This window comes from Sebastes fasciatus, chromosome 4, assembly GCF_043250625.1.
Source record: "Sebastes fasciatus isolate fSebFas1 chromosome 4, fSebFas1.pri, whole genome shotgun sequence".
NCBI classification, from domain to species: Eukaryota; Metazoa; Chordata; class Actinopteri; order Perciformes; family Sebastidae; genus Sebastes; species Sebastes fasciatus.
This window is the reverse complement of record NC_133798.1, coordinates 2260607-2277889: the sequence shown is the minus strand read 5'-3', so window position 1 is coordinate 2277889 and position 17283 is coordinate 2260607. Positions and strand designations below refer to the sequence as shown.

Below are 17283 nucleotides of genomic sequence, written 5' to 3'. Positions count from 1 at the left end.
GATAATAATAAACAACTCTCCTACTAATACGTCATATGATAATGGTATCTGGTGGTCGGACTCTGCAGGAGTCTTGTATAGGCACCAGGAATGTACAAACAATGCGAAATCTACGTTGATTATAGCGGCTGCCGAAGCGGTTTTGCCCCCTGAATGTGCACACACCCAGTGATGTGTGTATACAAGAAACCCGTCTATATCTTACCAGCGTAAACCTCCAAAGGACAACAGTAAAACTTGAGTTGTTTGTTGATTACTTTGCAAAATCATGACCTAAATCTATCGTCTCCTGCTTGTTTGTTTAACTTGGCCATCACGCCGTCCATCAAATTCCCCCTGCATGTGAGCACAAAGGCCCGCCGGACAGGGCCCGACACGCATGAGCTTGGAAAATATGTGTGATAAAGCTCATTTTGAAAGGCTTCAGGCACATATCAGTTCATACCACAGCGCATACACACAGCACGTCGCTGCACACACCAGCTGAGAGTCACAGCTCTGACTACTGTCTGAAAATAGATCTCTCTAAATGCTGGCACCATTGACTAGCAGCATTCAGCTGCAGGTTTAAACGTGCCAAGATCCTCAAGTGCTTTTCTCAGTTCACTGAAGCTGTCAGAATAAGGTGCACATCCTTTATAGACAAATAGAGCTGCGTGGTGAGGACTATACTCACCTATAAACTAGATGAAAGGTGTTCGTTTCAACTTGGTTTCAACTTATCTGTGCACTAGTCAGAAATGTATTCCCATTTAAATGAAACATTGATTGGAAATTGTCTTGATGTGTGCTCGGGGTAGACAAAAACAATACAGCAAAACACATCAACAGTACAATACAAATACACATCGGCATAGACATATAAAAATTACTCTAGCAAGATACATAAAGCATCAGCATGAACATATAAAAAATACTCTAACAGTATAAAATAAAAGACAATCGAGAATTGATAAAAATTATCAATAATCCCTCCAAAATACCACATTAACACACCAAGACCTTGAGGAACACCATAGAAAAAGCCATGCTGTGATTTGGGATAAAAAACTTTTGACATTTCAAGATTTCTGCAAGAATTGCATTTTTCGGCAATTGGATGTCAATCTAGCTACGAAAACCATCCATCCTCTGAATGCTCTAGGTCTCTAGTTTGATCCATCCATCCTCTGAATGCTCTAGGTCTCTAGTCTGATCCATCCATCCTCTGAATGCTCTAGGTCTCTAGTTTGATCCATCCATCCTCTGAATGCTCTAGGTCTCTAGTTTGATCCATCCATCCTCTGAATGCTCGAGGTCTCTAGTTTGATCCATCCATCCTCTGAATGCTCTAGGTCTCTAGTTTGATCCATCCATCCTCTGAATGCTCTAGGTCTCTAGTTTGATCCATCCATCCTCTGAATGTTCTAGGTCTCTAGTTTGTGGCTGTAAAGTTTCATGAGGCTGTGATTATCCTAGAGGTCACCACAGGTCCTTTTATACAGTGAGCACAAGTTTCCAAAAATGGTCTCGCTACAGTGAAATGGCTCCTATCGGGACTAACATCATCACACACGAATACATTTGGACTCATTGGATCCACCAGAGTCTCAGCTTTACAGTGAGACCCAGTTTATGTAATTCCAAGACTGTTTAGGGACCCCAGTATGCAGAAATATTCAAATACACCATTTTAAAATAGTTGAAAAGAACACATTTATACTGCGTGCAAAAGATTGCATGAAATACACAGTATTTCACAGAAATTGTGCATTTGAAACAAGCCGTTTCTGTCCATTTGTGATGTCACAAATGTACAATATTTAGACCATTACACGGTTTTAAACGTAAACATTCTAAATGTGTCCCAGTTTATTCCTGGTTGCAGTGGATGTGTATGACATCAGCTGACAGGAAGTAAACATGGACCCAAACTGTTGCCAGGTAACTTAATTCTGTTGCAATTCCGCTGCAATTCCGTTGAAATGCACTAAAACGGAGCATTTCAGACAGAGGGTGAATACAGGTATATTCAAGCAGACAGTATGAGGAAAATAAAGTTTTCTTTAACATTACAGCATGTAAACATGTTTTAGCAGAAACACAAAATACATCATGCTCATTTTGCATGAGCACGATATGGGACCTTTAAGTGTCAATAACTTCACCTATGTTGTTTCCAAAATTTTCCAGAATTCCGCATGACGAGCATATGTTACATATAGATATAGATGCTTATAACTATATAATCAGCATGATCAATACAGCTGACGTGCCGGCGTCGCCTATTATTTTTACATTTGGCCGCGCTCACAAATCAAATGCCCGCCATCTGATTCATGTCTGCCGCCGGATCTGCTTGAGGCAATTTATCAGATTTTGCGCAGCTGCATCTGGAGCCATAAAAGGCTTTATAGGACAGGCCTGGAACACTAAATACTAGAGTTCTAAATACACAAAAATTGATGAAGGCAACAACTTCTCTTAAATCACTTTGTTCGCTTCACTTAAGAACAAATTAGATTACACAAGTTCTTGCATGAGGCCCAGAAAAGGAGCCTTCTTCAGATGTGCTTCACCACAAATAACTCTTAACTGATCCGTGTATAGAAAACCTCCAGATGTATTGTTTTCATACGGCATGTGCCAACATATGTGATTTCTCATTTTGAAATATATAAAGCACACAGTGCTTGAGGTGCCGTTACTCCTCTCATTCACATGTTGGCGTGTGTATTGGCCGGTATCAGCAATCTCTTGCCACTTATTCCTATTTATTCATTATTTCTTTAAACACGTTTTACTGTGTCAGTCATAATCAGCTGTGATTTTATTAATATTATTATACTTGAGCTATGCATCTTCTATAGTAGACCCTATAATACTCCAATATTGTTCCAACTGGAACATTGTAGGGTTAAGGTGGTGTGTTTGTATATAGTGTTAATACTTAAAGTGCTTTCCTGTGTTATTTGTAGTATCTCTCTATAATATATTATGGGATGTCTAGAGCCTGGAATCAACAGCAGCCAGCCAGACAGGCAGGTACACATGCAGAGCTGAGGTGTGTGAGCTCTTCATTCAGGTTTTAAGAGCAGTGTCTCAGTCAGGATGCTCCTACATATTATACAGAGACACATTCTGAATTTCAACAGTGAATAAAAGATACTAGGAGATGTTGAGTTTGGGGGTCCTCCCTCAAGAAAATGTGAAGGTTTTTGACATAAAACTTTGCAATTTTAAATCATTTTGGACCATTATTATTACAAATTAGGCTTAATGATTATTTTTATTATTTATCACAGCCTTTGTCTGAACATTCAATTCTCCTGGAAGTGTTTGCCCTGTAAAATCATATTGTATAAATTAGAAGAGCAGATTCAGAAAACCTTTAAATAATATTTCATTAATTCTATTTGTTCACAAATAAAAAAGTATTGATGAATAAGAGCGCCCTCGTTCTCACCCTCCCTCTCCCGTGCCGTCCGTTGGCTCGTCCAGATGCTCCCCACGTAGTTTTTGTGTTCATACTAGGGATGTTAATAATTAACCGTTTAACCATTAACCGACATTAAGCATCTTAACCAATTAACACTATCGGCTAAAAAGGTTAAAGCTGCAGTGCGTAGAAATCCGGAAAACGCAAAATCCTGCATCCCCTCGAGCTGCTCTCTCCGCTCTCCCCTCTCTGTCCGAAGCCCCTCCCCCCACACGAGAACGGGCATATGCACGCGCTTCATACTTGCTCGCTACATCTGAGGAGGCTACCGCAGCGAGCTACACATTACCTTCTAACGACATCAACAGTTACCATGGTAACATCATCTTCTAACGACATCAACAGTTACCATGGTAACATCATCTTCTAACAACATCAACAGTTACCATGGCTGAGTCACAGGTGAGAAAAATACTTTGTCACAGACCACATTAGCTACCACGGACAACTTTGAACATATGACAACAAACAGTATTTATGCTTAGTGTAAAATAAGGCTGGAGACCGACGTCAACAAAAGCTAAAGTATTGTAAGACTTTGCTGCATTTGAAGTGTTTCGTTTATAGACCGAATAAAAGCAATTGTTTATTTTCTAGACGAAATGACGAGCTAAACTTTAGAAACAACGTAGCCCAATGTTTTATTCAATCTATAGCATAGCTAGCTGGCTAACGTTAGCCAACAGCCAGTTGCTTCTTCAAGTTTCAGTAATGCTATCTTTCTAACTTTAGTGTTTTTTAGTCTGTATAGATAACTTTACACATCTGAAAATAAATAAAACCATGACCATGTTATTCATAATGGAAATGGTAATTTTACATTTGTTACATATCTATTACTAACAGAGCACCGTCGAGTCAGATCCTGACTATGTCCTGGAGCAGCCGGCTACGAATGGACGAGGAAGAGGAAGAGGGCGAGGAAGAGGGCGAGCTAGTGGACGTGGCAGAGGGTCTGGCCGGGGGAGAGGACAGAGTCAGCTTGAAGACCCTCTGGCTGAAGATGACTTCAGCAGAGTACAACAACTACAAGCTCGACAGATATCAGATGAACAGGTATCTCAAAATATAACATGTCCATACTTTATGTCCACATTATGATCATTATTGTTTATTCATAAATAAAGTAATACTTTTTCCCTGATCTACTGTCTTTCTAGGCCAGAATTCAGTGTTTGAGCCTGCAGCAGTGTCAGGAGCTTCTGGGGAGATGTCTGTTGAGGGATCCCAGCCTCATATTTGATCTAATGGTCAGCGCTCCTCCACCAGGTCCTCCTGGCCAGGACCCCAATCAACCTGAGGTGTGTCTGCATGAGGTGCAGGAAAATGCCCACTGACGTGGAAAGGAAGTGCTGTGGCCAGCCACCACAGAACTGCATTTCCCTGCTACCTCATGTGGACCTCTACATCCTCCATGAGGGTGTCCTTCGCCTGACCAGGAGGATCTGGAACGACATTAGGGCTCAGCAGGACGTACCCAATCCCGGAGAGGACAACAGACAGTTCCGGTATGCTGCTTACCGGCAGTTTGTTGTGTGGCAGTATGGAGCCTTGGGGCGGGGTAACAGAACTGTAATTCCCAGCTGTTGTGTGTGGAGGATTAGGGACAGATATCCTGACCCCCACCACCAATATGTGGGCTTTATCCCACACAGGCTCTGAAACAACCCCCCCGGTACCCCCTGTGTGATGTGATGTTTTTGTAGAGTATTTACATTTTACTTATTGTTATTCTTGCCATTGTTTTTGTAAAAATAAATCCATTGAAGGATGACCACCTGCTTTTTTTGTTCACGACTGCCAGTGTCAATACCATGCAGTAAAGAAATTCAGCTCACTTGGGTAACACTTTTATTACATTCAAAAATATAGATGACAATCCCAAACATTCATAACACACCACAAAAAAAGTTTAAAAAAAGGTAAATTAAAAAATAAGTACACCATCTTTCAGTGGGGCTAGGCCTATAGAACATGTCTGACCCCTGGTCAGTATTTTTGAGTGGTGGCCATAGTAGGGGTGTAGGTGGGGTCGACTCAGGTGAGGTGTCGCAGGGGTCACGTCTTCTCCTATGGTCGGCTGCTCACTTAGGTAGTCCTTGGCCCTGCGAATGAACAAAGAATAGCATGTTAGAATTTTGAAATCAGTTGTTTAGTTTTGACTATAACGTCACACATATAGGCCATATATATAGGCTATAATATTTTTTAAAAGGCTGCTGTAATGCATATATAATAACTTATTTAGCATGCAACTCTATGCTGGTCTTTTGTTGGTTGAGAAGAGTCTTACTCTGCCTCTCATGCTACAGTACCATATTATTTCAATGACAATATGTCAATGCGTCTCTTTTTGTGTGTCAATGCGTGATGTCTTTACATTATCATAAATGATACCTTTCATATAACATCTCTGTAGTCGTCAAAAAGCTGCTTGTAATTAACAAAATCTATATGCGACCTTTATCAACTAAAATCAGAATCAGTGTAATGAGAAACTATTTTGTGAAGGCTGCAAGGGTTAGTGTGAAAACATGCAATTTGGGTTTCTGAAGAAGGGATGTTGAATGAGGCCCACTGAAAGAACTTCTATACCTTGTCGTCGACTGACTTGTGTGTGCAGTAGCTCCTCTGTGGTTGGAGGTGGAATACCACATAGCACACCATACTGCCACGGGTCATCAGGCCTCTGGCGTCTCACACGCGGCATGCCTCTGTCTGCTGTGGTGCGGCTACGGAGGATGGCCCTCTAGAGGTCAGGAATGTAGCCATAGTCCTTGTCGACCTTCATTGTGTACAGGCTCCACTTCCGCGACTTCTTGTTGTACAGCTTCCGGTATCTGACATAATGAAATTAGCATATGACCGAAACAGGAAAAGATGGTTATTGAAAAATGAATTTGTGATAAATTTGCAAAACTGCTGCCTGTGCAAGGGCAACATTCATTATAATTATTCATGTATAAATTTGACCTTATATTATAAAACTAATATACTTCCGTTTTAGTGGGTATACTGTTGTCAATTTTAAGAACTTACTCAATGGAGCCATCAGCTTTTCTCTGCACTGGTCAGTGGACATGATGATTATAATCCAAACCAGCAAGTAGGGTGCGAGCTGAATAGACGGGCGGGGTGAAACTGAATCTCTTGCTGGCATACATCAGTATGTGGTTGTGAAAGGACTCAAGTTCTGCTGTAGACCTAAACAGTAAAAAACAAGTGTTAGATCTTTTATGTTGTCATTAGTCATTAGTTGATACATATAGTCACAATCAGTGGTGGACAGTAAAAAAATAAAAAGGACTTTGATCAAGTCACTGCATGATTTACAATCATCTGTATTTTAGAGATTTTTCAAAAAGGGACCCACTCTCTGCATGATCTTTCCCAAGATTTACTCACTTTTTTCTTCCCTATGTGGGTTTATAGGGAGTAAGCCAGGAGCTTCCTTTGTTTGAGTTAAATACTTGTGAACATAAACATTACATGTAAAACCCATGCCCACATACCTAAATCCCAGGTATTTCACTACTTCACCCAGCCAGCGTGCATTTAGCACTATCTCAATGAGTGCTCTGTGTGCCACAGATCCCTTCTCTATCCATTCCTTGTCCCTGTTGTCCGACAAGGGTCCATGGTGACAGGCGCCAAGAGCCCACTCGTGTTCTCCTGTGACGTGATGGAGTAGGCCAGCCCACATGTCCTAAGAGAACAATAACGCATCAGCAATGATCCGACACATTACGCTGAAATGATGTCTGCAGCTGTGAAATATTTCTGGCTCCACAAGTGTAGTGTAGGGACCTGCCATTTCTGGTGGCAGACACAGTGAACTGTCTCCCAGAATCCTGGAGGTATGCTCTATTTGACCACAGGACTCAGCTCAGTCCTCATTGGCTACAGTAACATTTCACCCAGAGGTGTGAAAATCACACAGAACAAAACCAGAGGAATGTCCTTTGTTCCTTCTCTTTCTTCTCATCTGCTCATCTCTCCTGACGTGTGAGAGGTGAGCTGCTGCGCTCTCTCTGCTCTTCATCTCCTCAACCCAGGCTGACCTGGTTGAGGTGAACGGCTCTCAAGTCCAGAACTTGCAAAACAGTTCTGGTTCTGATCAATGGCCTGTTAGGAAACAGCCATTGCAACCAAGGAACCAAACGGCAGACGACGCGAGTGCTCTGCCCTTTCCACCAGCTAACTTCAAGCTATCAAGCAAAGAAGTTAGCACCAAACTAACAGCAAAGACGACCTCTTTGACTTGGAACCACAACTTCAACACATGGAATCACAAACCCTTTTCTTCCATGGATTGGTAACGTACTGGGCCTTAGCATTAGCAATCGCACAGGGCTGAGCAAGACTGTCCAACTTTGATTTCTAGAAAGTACTTGTATTGATTTGGTTTAATGTTATTCATTGAGTTTGACTGTGTTGATTTATCTGTATTTGATATCTGGGTAACTGGCTTTGCCACATCTGATGTGTTTAGTTTATGCTTCACATAGACAAGGTCTTGCATGCAACTAACCATCTTTTCTAACCCACTGCATATCTAACACACATAAAGATCACATACAGAAACTGTGAATTAGTTAAACATAAACATACAGCTTCAGATAATCTTAACCCCACATCACCCCCCTCTCTGTCCTAGAACAAAGAGGTCATGTGATGACATGCTGACGGCCATCTTTGATTCAGCCATCTTTGTAGTTTTACAGTGCTCGCCATTTTGTTTGTAGGCCATACAGACATTTTGAGACAAGAACCCATCTTGTTTCCCCCCCCCGCCCTCTCTCTCTCTCTCTCACACACACACACACACACACACACTGTGTTTGGTTTGTTTAGTTTAGTTATTTAGTTAGATTAATATTGTGTTTTGAACCTTTATTATCTTGTAAATAAATGTTTGTGGAATATACATGCTGGTCTCTTTAATGTTGCACAAGAGTGAATAATGCCAACCTCTGCTATGTCAAGAACTCCGATATCCTTCAACCTTTACTATCTATTTTGGTTATAGTTATTAATTTAATTATTAATCAACATTCCAAATTGATAGTTTAGCCTATATAATGAGACTATATTAACGTTTTGGTCATTGGTCCCTGATTCCAGGGTGGTGCCCCGTTTATTATTGATGTTTATTGATAATCTTTATTAATATGAATAATTCTATTATTATTTATTAATTAATTTGCTAATAACCAAAACCTACCAAAGTAGAACCCCTACAGTAGCAATATAAATAACAGTTCATATAGTACTTACAAAGAAGTCGTCATAGGTTGCCGACATTTTGGCACAAAACCAAAAGTGGTTGCACACATCCTTGCTCCAAATGAGTAAAATGGAGCACCCCTTCTGCTGGCTCGCCTGACCACAGAATGAAATGCAAAAACAATCAAAGAAAATTATTGGTGTAAGCAAGTTTTGTGACGAAGTGACAATGAGTTCAAATGAAATACATTCCATAATATTACCTGGTGGATCTTCTTTCCAAGGTTTTTCGATCCGTGCCACATGTCAAGGGTATGGCGAACTCCCCATGACTTATATATGTCCTTGGCTGTATGAACAGTGAACAAAAGACATTTGTAAGTACAGACATCTGCACAAGTCAACACACATATTAAAAATGAATAACAAACTAAAAACCTATATACGTACTAAAGAGTGCAGCTATCTGGCTATGAGCATCAGTACATATTTCGCTCAAATTTCCTATTTACTGACAAAGTGTGTCAAAAGTCCGGATGAAGGCTTCCTTCTCCATGATGACACTGTTCCGCGCCGTTTCACGTTTGTCCACTGTCACCATGGAGATGATGTCTTTAGAGTCATTCTCCATCACACTATATGTGCAGTACTGTGCACAGAATCCAGGGCTGTCCATCCGACCATCTCCTTTTAAAACAAAACATAAATAATCATTTCAGAAATTGGAACACACTTTTTTTATGATTCACTCTAGTGGATATGATACTGACCACTTCCGGTTGTACAACAACCGGTATTTGTCAGTATCATATCCACAAATCTATGTCAAAATAGAACTTACCCAGGGCCACGACACTGGCTTTGGGCTTTAGCTGGGAAATAACTAATCCTCACTTTTCTTCCCAGAACTGTTTTATGGTGTCCACACAGTAGGTGTCCTGTATTTTGAAAAATGTGGACCTTCCCACCATCCCCATGTTCATAAATTTGAACAGTAATGCCACTTTCGCATAGTTGTTTCCAGAGAGGAGGATATTGACAGCCAACATGAAGTCCCCTATCAGCATCCCATACTTGAGAGCGGACTGTGAACTCGAACGCCACACAATATGACCAAAGGGAAACGTCTAGAAAAAAAAGAAGAGTGACAGAAAGCAAAATGGGTTTTATTGTGCATATCAAAGCTTAGTGCGGTGCTGCATATATTTTGCACTATACAACACATAATATGGGCAAAAAGTACCACACACTCCAAAGTCATGAAGTACATATATTTTCCAAAAATGGCTGTTCCTGGCTGGTGTCAGCTCAATGTACAAGATTCTTCACAGCCTTGCCCAATTCCCACCAAGGCAGTTTGTAACAGTTTGTGATGCAGCAATTACGATTTGCTGCTTACATTGTTAAAACATTTTAAAAGACAACATAATATCAATACTGTAAAATAAATACTCACCCACTCAATGATGGCAGCTGTGGCCCTGGATTTGACCGTCACCTGAAAGGGTCCATGGGCCTGGCACGCTGCATTGGTAACAGGGTCCTTGGCGGTACACATGGGGATGGGCAGCAGAAGGTACTCAGCCAGCAGCTTCAAGTTTAGATGATAGGCAATAGAAGCTGGCTGGCCAATGACCTCATCTTCTCTCTGGGGCTGGAGCTTTTCTGGCATCTCAGGTGCATCTGTGAGAGTGGGACCGACGTCTGAAGAGTCATGCACAGTGTCCTCCATACTTATGGCTGGAAGTGCATCCAAGCGAATGCTCGTAGAGGGGAGGGCACCACCAGTTCTGTTGGGAAAATATTATGAATCACAAAAAAAGCACTGTGAAATGGATACATAATTTCAGACATGTAGGACACCTGTTATGTAATCACATTCCTTGCACTCACTGAATGTGAACATAAGCTATAGGCCCCTCCCGTGACACAAAAAAAAAAAAGAAAATGGATGGATAGATAATTACACACCACAGTGACTTACCGGACACACAAAGGGAAGATGTAATCAGCATCACTGTCGTCATCACTGTCGACTTCCCTGGTCTCCTCCTCCTCCTCCAAAGATGAGACAGACTCTGTCTCTTCAGCGTGGCACAAGGTGTCATCTGCCCAGTCAATGCTATAGACAGGATCAAATTATTTAGTAATATTATCTTGCACCAATATACAAAGGGGCACATGCTCAAAATATAAAGAGGAAATTCAAAAACAGATAAACTTACATGGAATTCTGAATGTCGTTGAACTCCTCTACATTGATGCGGTCAGCATTCAAATCAAGTGATGTCATACTAAGCACAATGAAATAATAAGAGAATAAGATCACATTACTGCTCATCACAAACTCTGAGACCAGAATATAACCACCAAGAATGCAGGATATAACTCATATGCTACCATAATTAGTAACCTGTATGAGTAACGCTACTCATACAGGTTACTGTATGAGTAACGTTACTGTATGAGTAGCGTTACTGCTACTCATACAGTAACCTGTATGAGTAGCGTTACTGTATGAGTAACGTTACTCATACAGGTTACTGTATGAGTAACACTGCTGTATGAGTAACGTTACTGTATGAGTAACGTTACTGTATGAGTAACGCTACTCATATAGGTTACTGTATCGAGTACTACTGACTGTGATGTGTCGTTATATAGCGACAATTCTATGGGAATTACCGTCCGTTCTTTCTCTTAGTAAACTTATGGGTCTATAAAGCCCTTTGAGATGACAGACTGTGATTCAAGGATCCAGCTACAGTAGCTACATAAACATAAACATGGACTTGAATTAGCCGCAGCAAGCCTCGGGCTACGGTTAGCAGAAGGCTAACGTACATTCAACCTGGCTACTCATCGCCTGCTTTCACGGTAAAGCTACCTACAAACAAATCAGTACAAAACATTTAGATATTACAGGAAAACGAAGTTAGTAGCTTACCTGTCCAGGAGAAGAACTGCAAGCTCGGAGTCCAACGTGAGGCCGATGCTGTCCCGGAGATCTCTCCACCGCTGAAACGCTTCGCCGATATTGACACGCGTTTTATTCCGCTTATTGTCGGACTCTCTTTTGGACTGTCTTTTTGAAAGTCTGTCTTTCTTTTTTTGGGTTGTTTTGAGGTGTAGGCAGTTGCTGCCAATGCTGGAATAGCAAGCTTTTCAGTAGGATGTTCCGCCATTGACCGAGGCTTTCACTATCTGCAGAGACCAGACGTGAACGCGCATCTCCTTTTGTGGAACAGCCAATAGGAACGCTCTCTCTGAAATGCCCTGTGATTGGTCAAAGTCCGCCGTCACGGGCAAGATTTTCTAAAGCCTGTAAACAGAGCCATGAGGAGGTGCAGAGGTGTAGTTTTCTCTCAGATCACTTGAATTACAATATGCTGAAAGGTTATTATGGATTTTTTGCCAAATTATGCCAAAATATTGTTGCCTACTGCAACTTTAAAAGAAATGTTAATAATTAATTAAAAAGCTGAGAAAAACATGTCACTTTAAGGAGAAAAGCTGGTCCACCTTAAGAGGCGTTACAGATACAGGAAGTTGGCTCCCATCTATAGCTCACTTGAGCGGAGGAGATGTACTGTAGCCTCGTAGCATTTATTCACCGACAAATAAACTGTACACACACTGTCTGCTACAGCTACGTTCACAGCTAGAACGCCACCGACAGCACACACACGGTCTATCGGAAACTCGCTGAAGTTACGCCGCGCTGACAGACCGTATGTGTGTGACAATGTTGAGCACGAAGCTACCAGCAGAGCTAGAGCTGCTAACGTAGCACAAACACACACAGTTTTGTCGGACAATCGCTATCGTTAATCCGGGCAGACAAAGTATTGTTACAGCGGGCAGACACACAGCTGACAACCTGCTAAACTAAACTAAATGTGCGGTGGAGACTTTTACTGGGAAAGTGGCTGCATGTCCGCGACACTACACGCAGCATCGTAGCTGCTAAGTTAGCGCTCCCGGACGGTGAACTGGGGACTCGGTTGTCTGTTGTGCTCACACACTGCAGCTGATACACAAAAATCTTGTCGGTTAACAGTTAATAATCAGTTAACGAGGGTCGGTTATCGGTTAAGAACATTTTTCAAAATTAGCATCCCTAGTTCATACTGCTTACACCTCTTCCTGACATACAGCGACCGAGCAAACTCTTCCGAATATAGCGCGAAAAATTGTCCAGATACTCTAAGAGCAATGTCACTTTCTATTACATAGAAAGCGCGATATGACTGTCAGCGTTGATTTTGACTAATGAAAATAGGTTTGAGGTGTGCGAAACTTTGCATAAATAGAGCCAGGGTGAGTGGCTTGTCAAACAAGCGCCGCGTCGCTCAGCCTGTTGGCTGAAGCACGGAGCAGGTTAGGACATCTTCATTTGGGAAAAACTGAAACAATCTGATGTTCGCTCGTTCGCATCGTGTTCAGTTAGGAAGAGGTGTTGTGAGATGCCACGCAAATATGCTGGTGCTGCCCCGTTATGAATCACCCAGAGAACCTGATGGAGCGGGCAGAGAAGAGTACCGGCAACTTGTGAGAAGTTCCGGTGCGCAAGAAAAAGTCGTTATTCTAAGGAGTAAAATGTAGAAGTGGCGGTACTGCGTATCGGTGAGTACCAGCGCACTTCGAGCACTGACGGCACACACAATACTTCTAGCTCAGGGGTGCACACACTTTTTCAGCATGCGAGCTACTTATAAAATGACCAAGTCAAAATGATCTACCTACTATAAAAATACAAAACATATATTTATTCATAAATATATTGAGTATTCTTTATATGTACAATATATGTTGGTGTACCTTGCATAACTGCATGAACCCATATTGTACAATATAACTACATTTTTTGTCATTACCTTACTCTGATGACTTGCACTGAATGGAATCAGCCAGGGATGCATAGTCCGGACAGTAGCTGCTGATAGCCAGCCTCAAGCACACTTCCAAATGATCATCAGTCAAGGTGGAACTGTATTTGGACTTAATAATCTTCATGTGGGAAAAGGCTGACTCGCATAAATAAGTGGAGCCGAATAATGCAGTCAAGGAGGTAGCACATTTCCTCATGTTGAGGTACTTTTCCTCTGTGAGTAAGTTCCAGAACTGTCCATGAGCCCTGGACTTAAGCTGAATGTCAGCTTGTAGTGTCAAAATCTCATCCTCCACTCCAGATGAGTTCAGGTGAAACAGTGTTGCAATTTTTGATGCAAGTGGATCAGCCTCAGCATCTTCCCGAAAAGGGTAGCACATGAATGTAGCGACTGGCTCCAGTAAAACAAAGTCTTGAAAGCGTCTGTCAAACTCTGACAGACAGTTCTCAATCTGCTCTGATAGGCTGACGTCTATTTTTAAATTTATTTTTAATTTGTTTTAATTTTTAATTTTTTTTTTAATGCCATGCGATCTACCCACACTACCTTTGCGATCGACCGGTAGATCGCGATCGACGTATTGGGCACCCCTGTTCTAGCTTATATCAAGCCAAGGAGAGTTGCCTGCGCTCGTTTTGAATGAAGTGTCAGTAGGTTAAGAAGGGACAGATGTGTCCCTTTGTCCAGAAGAACTAAAAGTTTCTTTTTAATGTCACCGTTGTCTTACTCAAGAAACAAAATTACACTGCACATCTAATTATTTATCGCTTGGAAATGTCACAAGCAGCCGAGAGTGTCTAACGATCACGTGACTCGAGGTTGTTAAAACCTGAAGAGCTGCTGACCAAGGAGTAAATCCACAACCCTCTTAATGCCAAAGTGCACTGAGGACAAAATAAAAAAAAGTGTAGCTACCTAATTATTAGTCCCTGTGAAATGCCACATGCTCTCAACCAGGTGTGATCACGCAGACGGCAAAATGTCAAGAGCTGCCGACCAATGAGCCGTTTGTCTCGACTTTAATGGAGAGAAGTGTGATCACAGGCCCCGCCAATTACATTCTAATGAAGTTAATGCAATTCTCTGCCGCAATAGTGATTTCTGCATCTAAAATCTCAAGGTCTGCCGCAGCTGGCTCGCTCCACAGTTGCACTCTTGCTCACTTCTAAAAGGATTTGTCAATCGGGTTCCTCTTCTTTCTTTCCGTGTGCATCGCTCAGCGGGCGCCTGCCAGTCATGGATACAGCTGTTGTGAATTGCCATTTGACGTGCGATTCTTTTGTGCGGAAGCTTAACATGTTTTAAAAACTCAGCTTTTAGCACAGTAGGGAGCAGTCAGTAGCTCACCTTTTCCTTTTAAAACAGGGAGACAAAGGAGGCAGGAGTATAAAGACAGGTGGACACACAGCAGCAGACTTTTCCCTCCAAACGTTGCCCCGAGCCACAGGTCTGGCCACATATTGCCCTGGGCTGGTACCTATCAGGCCACTCTGGGGAAACGCTGCAGCTGATATTTCCTCTGTACAAAGCGACTCTTCTTTCCATTACAAAGTTTCAGCCAGACAAAAAAGAAATGTGAAATGTGTCACCATGACCATCTCTGTGCGTGGAGATCGGCTTTCTACCAGCGGGCTACCTCTGGGTCTGTGAATTGAAGCCAATGCCAAAGTGCCCTTAAACTTGCATTCTTTCTATGAGCCAGCAGGGGGCGACTCCTCTGGTTGCCTCTGGTTAGAGAAGGAGTCTGATCGTATAGAGGCGAAGTCCCGCCCCTTCCGGTGGACCTCATGGGACCTTATTTCGGAAAAAATAATATATGGTAGTCAACGGCAAGAGACAAATATTTATATGGTCCTGTTTGAATTGCGTCATGAATCACACATCTGATGTTTGTCAATTTAAAAGATCATTTTGCAAGTCCAGAAAGTCTCAGTTTGTCATAGTAACATTTAGTTTAACCGCTCAGTGAACTACATCTCTCGTCTCGCACAATATACGTCACCAACACTAGCTAGCTAACCAAGCTATGTTCCACGCACAAATGTAACGTTATCTGACCTGATGTGTTTTATCAGAGACTCCTGGTCTTTTTACCAGCCAAGAAGAGAAAGAAGGATCAGACCCGTTACTGGTGTGAGTTCATCCCAGTATGAAACACACAGACATCGTAGCTTCAGCAAGAGAGACGTCATTACGCGACTTTAGGTGCGTCGTGAGGTCCCACGGTGGTCCGCCGGAAGGGGTGGGACTTTGCCTCTCTATAGAACTCTATGAGAAAATGACCCTACTTCTCACTTGATTTATTAGTCAGTCGGTAGTCATGTGACTCGTTAGTATCGTCAGTCACGTGAGTTGGTAGTATCGTCAGCACCGTTAGTCGCTAGTCAGTGAAGCTAACATCAACCACGACCGTTTTCTAACCCTAACTAATACCCCTTTCACACCGAGGACCCAACCAGGGTTGATTGTGTGTATGAAAGGGTTAACCCACGTCGACTGACTCGGCTACCCGACCCAGGTCGAGAGGTGGGTCAGACCAACGTCTATTCGGTTGCAAATGAGGGCGCGCGGTCCGTGACGCAACTGTCACAGGTCGCCGTAGCTCAAACAAATGGTGCGACGGTAGCAGGGATGTTTTCAGACACACCCCTGGTGTGTCTGAAAACAGAAGAAAAGAGGAAGAAAAAAGCGGTATATGACGGGACGGTGAGGGACAACGTAGTGTAATGTTAAACGAACATAAACAAGGCTGCTGAATGAGAGAGGCAGTCGCTGTTATGTTACACGGAAACACACCGCGTCGCCAACCACCGCACCATACCGCCGGCTAGGAGCTCATCTGTTTTTAAAGCGTGTTTGCACATTTTCTATTTGTAACATTGCCATTTTAACTTTTTATTTTTCCAAATAAACCTGCAAAAGGTCCCATCTGTTATAAAGTAACAAACACAGTCCCGGTTCATTACATTATCAAAAAATTAGCAAACTTGATGAAATATAAACTCATTTTATTACATACAACCGATGGGTGACGTCACGGTGACTACGTCCACTTCTTATCTAAGTCTATGCTTTCTACTGTTGTTCTGAGGCTGCTTCACTTCTACTCAACGTTGTTCTCCAGAGATGTCATGAACGTTATTTTGTTCTTAGTTGTGCAGCTTTATTAACGCTCTTAATTGATGCCTTCTTTCTTTTCCTACTTCCGACCGAACTTTTTTGCATCTTTCTTCTTAGTCGTTTCCTCATGTGTCATTTCTTTCTCTTTCCTCCTTTTCTTTTCAACTATTCTCTCCTGTCTCCTTTCTTTCTTCCTTCATTTGATTCATTTTATTCTTTCTTTCATCCTTCCTTCCTCTCCCATGAATTTAGTCCACATATCTGTGACATTTTTCCTTCCAAGTCTGGGTAGCGCTACAGCAGACACTACTGGCAACTTTCTTCCATTCCTCTTCCCCTTTCTTTCTTTCTTTGCCTGCATGCTTCTTGTCCTTCCTCTTCCATCTCTGCGTTTTCTCCAAACACCTCACTGACTCACTGATTGACATCGCTTCAAGAATATGTCCGTTTATTTATTTTTTTTGCTCATGCTCTTGTGAGTGTATCATTTTCCTCTTTTCGTGACAGTCTCATTTCATCTTCCTCTCCTATTTTCTCTCTCCTTCTTTCTTTTTCTTTCCTCTCATA

The 17283-nt window shown here is 42.1% G+C and overlaps 2 protein-coding genes across 3 annotated transcripts in view; one reads left to right on the top strand and one right to left on the bottom strand.

Annotated features, from left to right (window-relative positions):
• The window catches only part of LOC141766924 (spondin-1-like), a 191647-nt gene that overhangs the window by 86934 nt on the left and 87430 nt on the right, over window positions 1–17283 (top strand). The gene's annotated exons all lie outside the window — the stretch shown is intronic.
• LOC141766933 (uncharacterized) lies at window positions 5313–11898 on the bottom strand. 2 transcript variants are annotated; one of them, XM_074634146.1, is made up of 7 exons: window positions 11652–11898; window positions 10930–10998; window positions 10689–10826; window positions 10161–10494; window positions 6518–6682; window positions 6074–6318; window positions 5313–5583 (listed from the first exon to the last, which is right to left on the bottom strand). In XM_074634146.1, exons 2-5 carry the CDS (start codon window positions 10995–10997, stop codon window positions 6665–6667), a joined length of 558 nt encoding a protein of 185 aa, XP_074490247.1. In that variant the 5' UTR covers window position 10998; window positions 11652–11898; the 3' UTR covers window positions 5313–5583; window positions 6074–6318; window positions 6518–6664. The 2 variants fall into 2 exon arrangements, with proteins under 2 accessions (XP_074490247.1, XP_074490246.1); XM_074634145.1 differs by lacking the exons at window positions 5313–5583; window positions 6074–6318; window positions 6518–6682 and having other exon boundaries at window positions 9689–10494.

What these genes read in the sequence shown, in the direction of transcription:
- LOC141766933 (XM_074634145.1), bottom strand. Translation starts at nt 10,997, where the DNA reads ATGACATCACTTGATTTGAATGCTGACCGCATCAATGTAGAGGAGTTC. An exon ending in AACGACATTCAGAATTCCAT is followed by an intron (nt 10,827 to 10,929) that starts GTAAGTTTATCT and finishes TCCTGTCTATAG; the next exon opens with CATTGACTGGGCAGATGACA. An exon ending in ATCTTCCCTTTGTGTGTCCG is followed by an intron (nt 10,495 to 10,688) that starts GTAAGTCACTGT and finishes TTTTCCCAACAG; the next exon opens with AACTGGTGGTGCCCTCCCCT.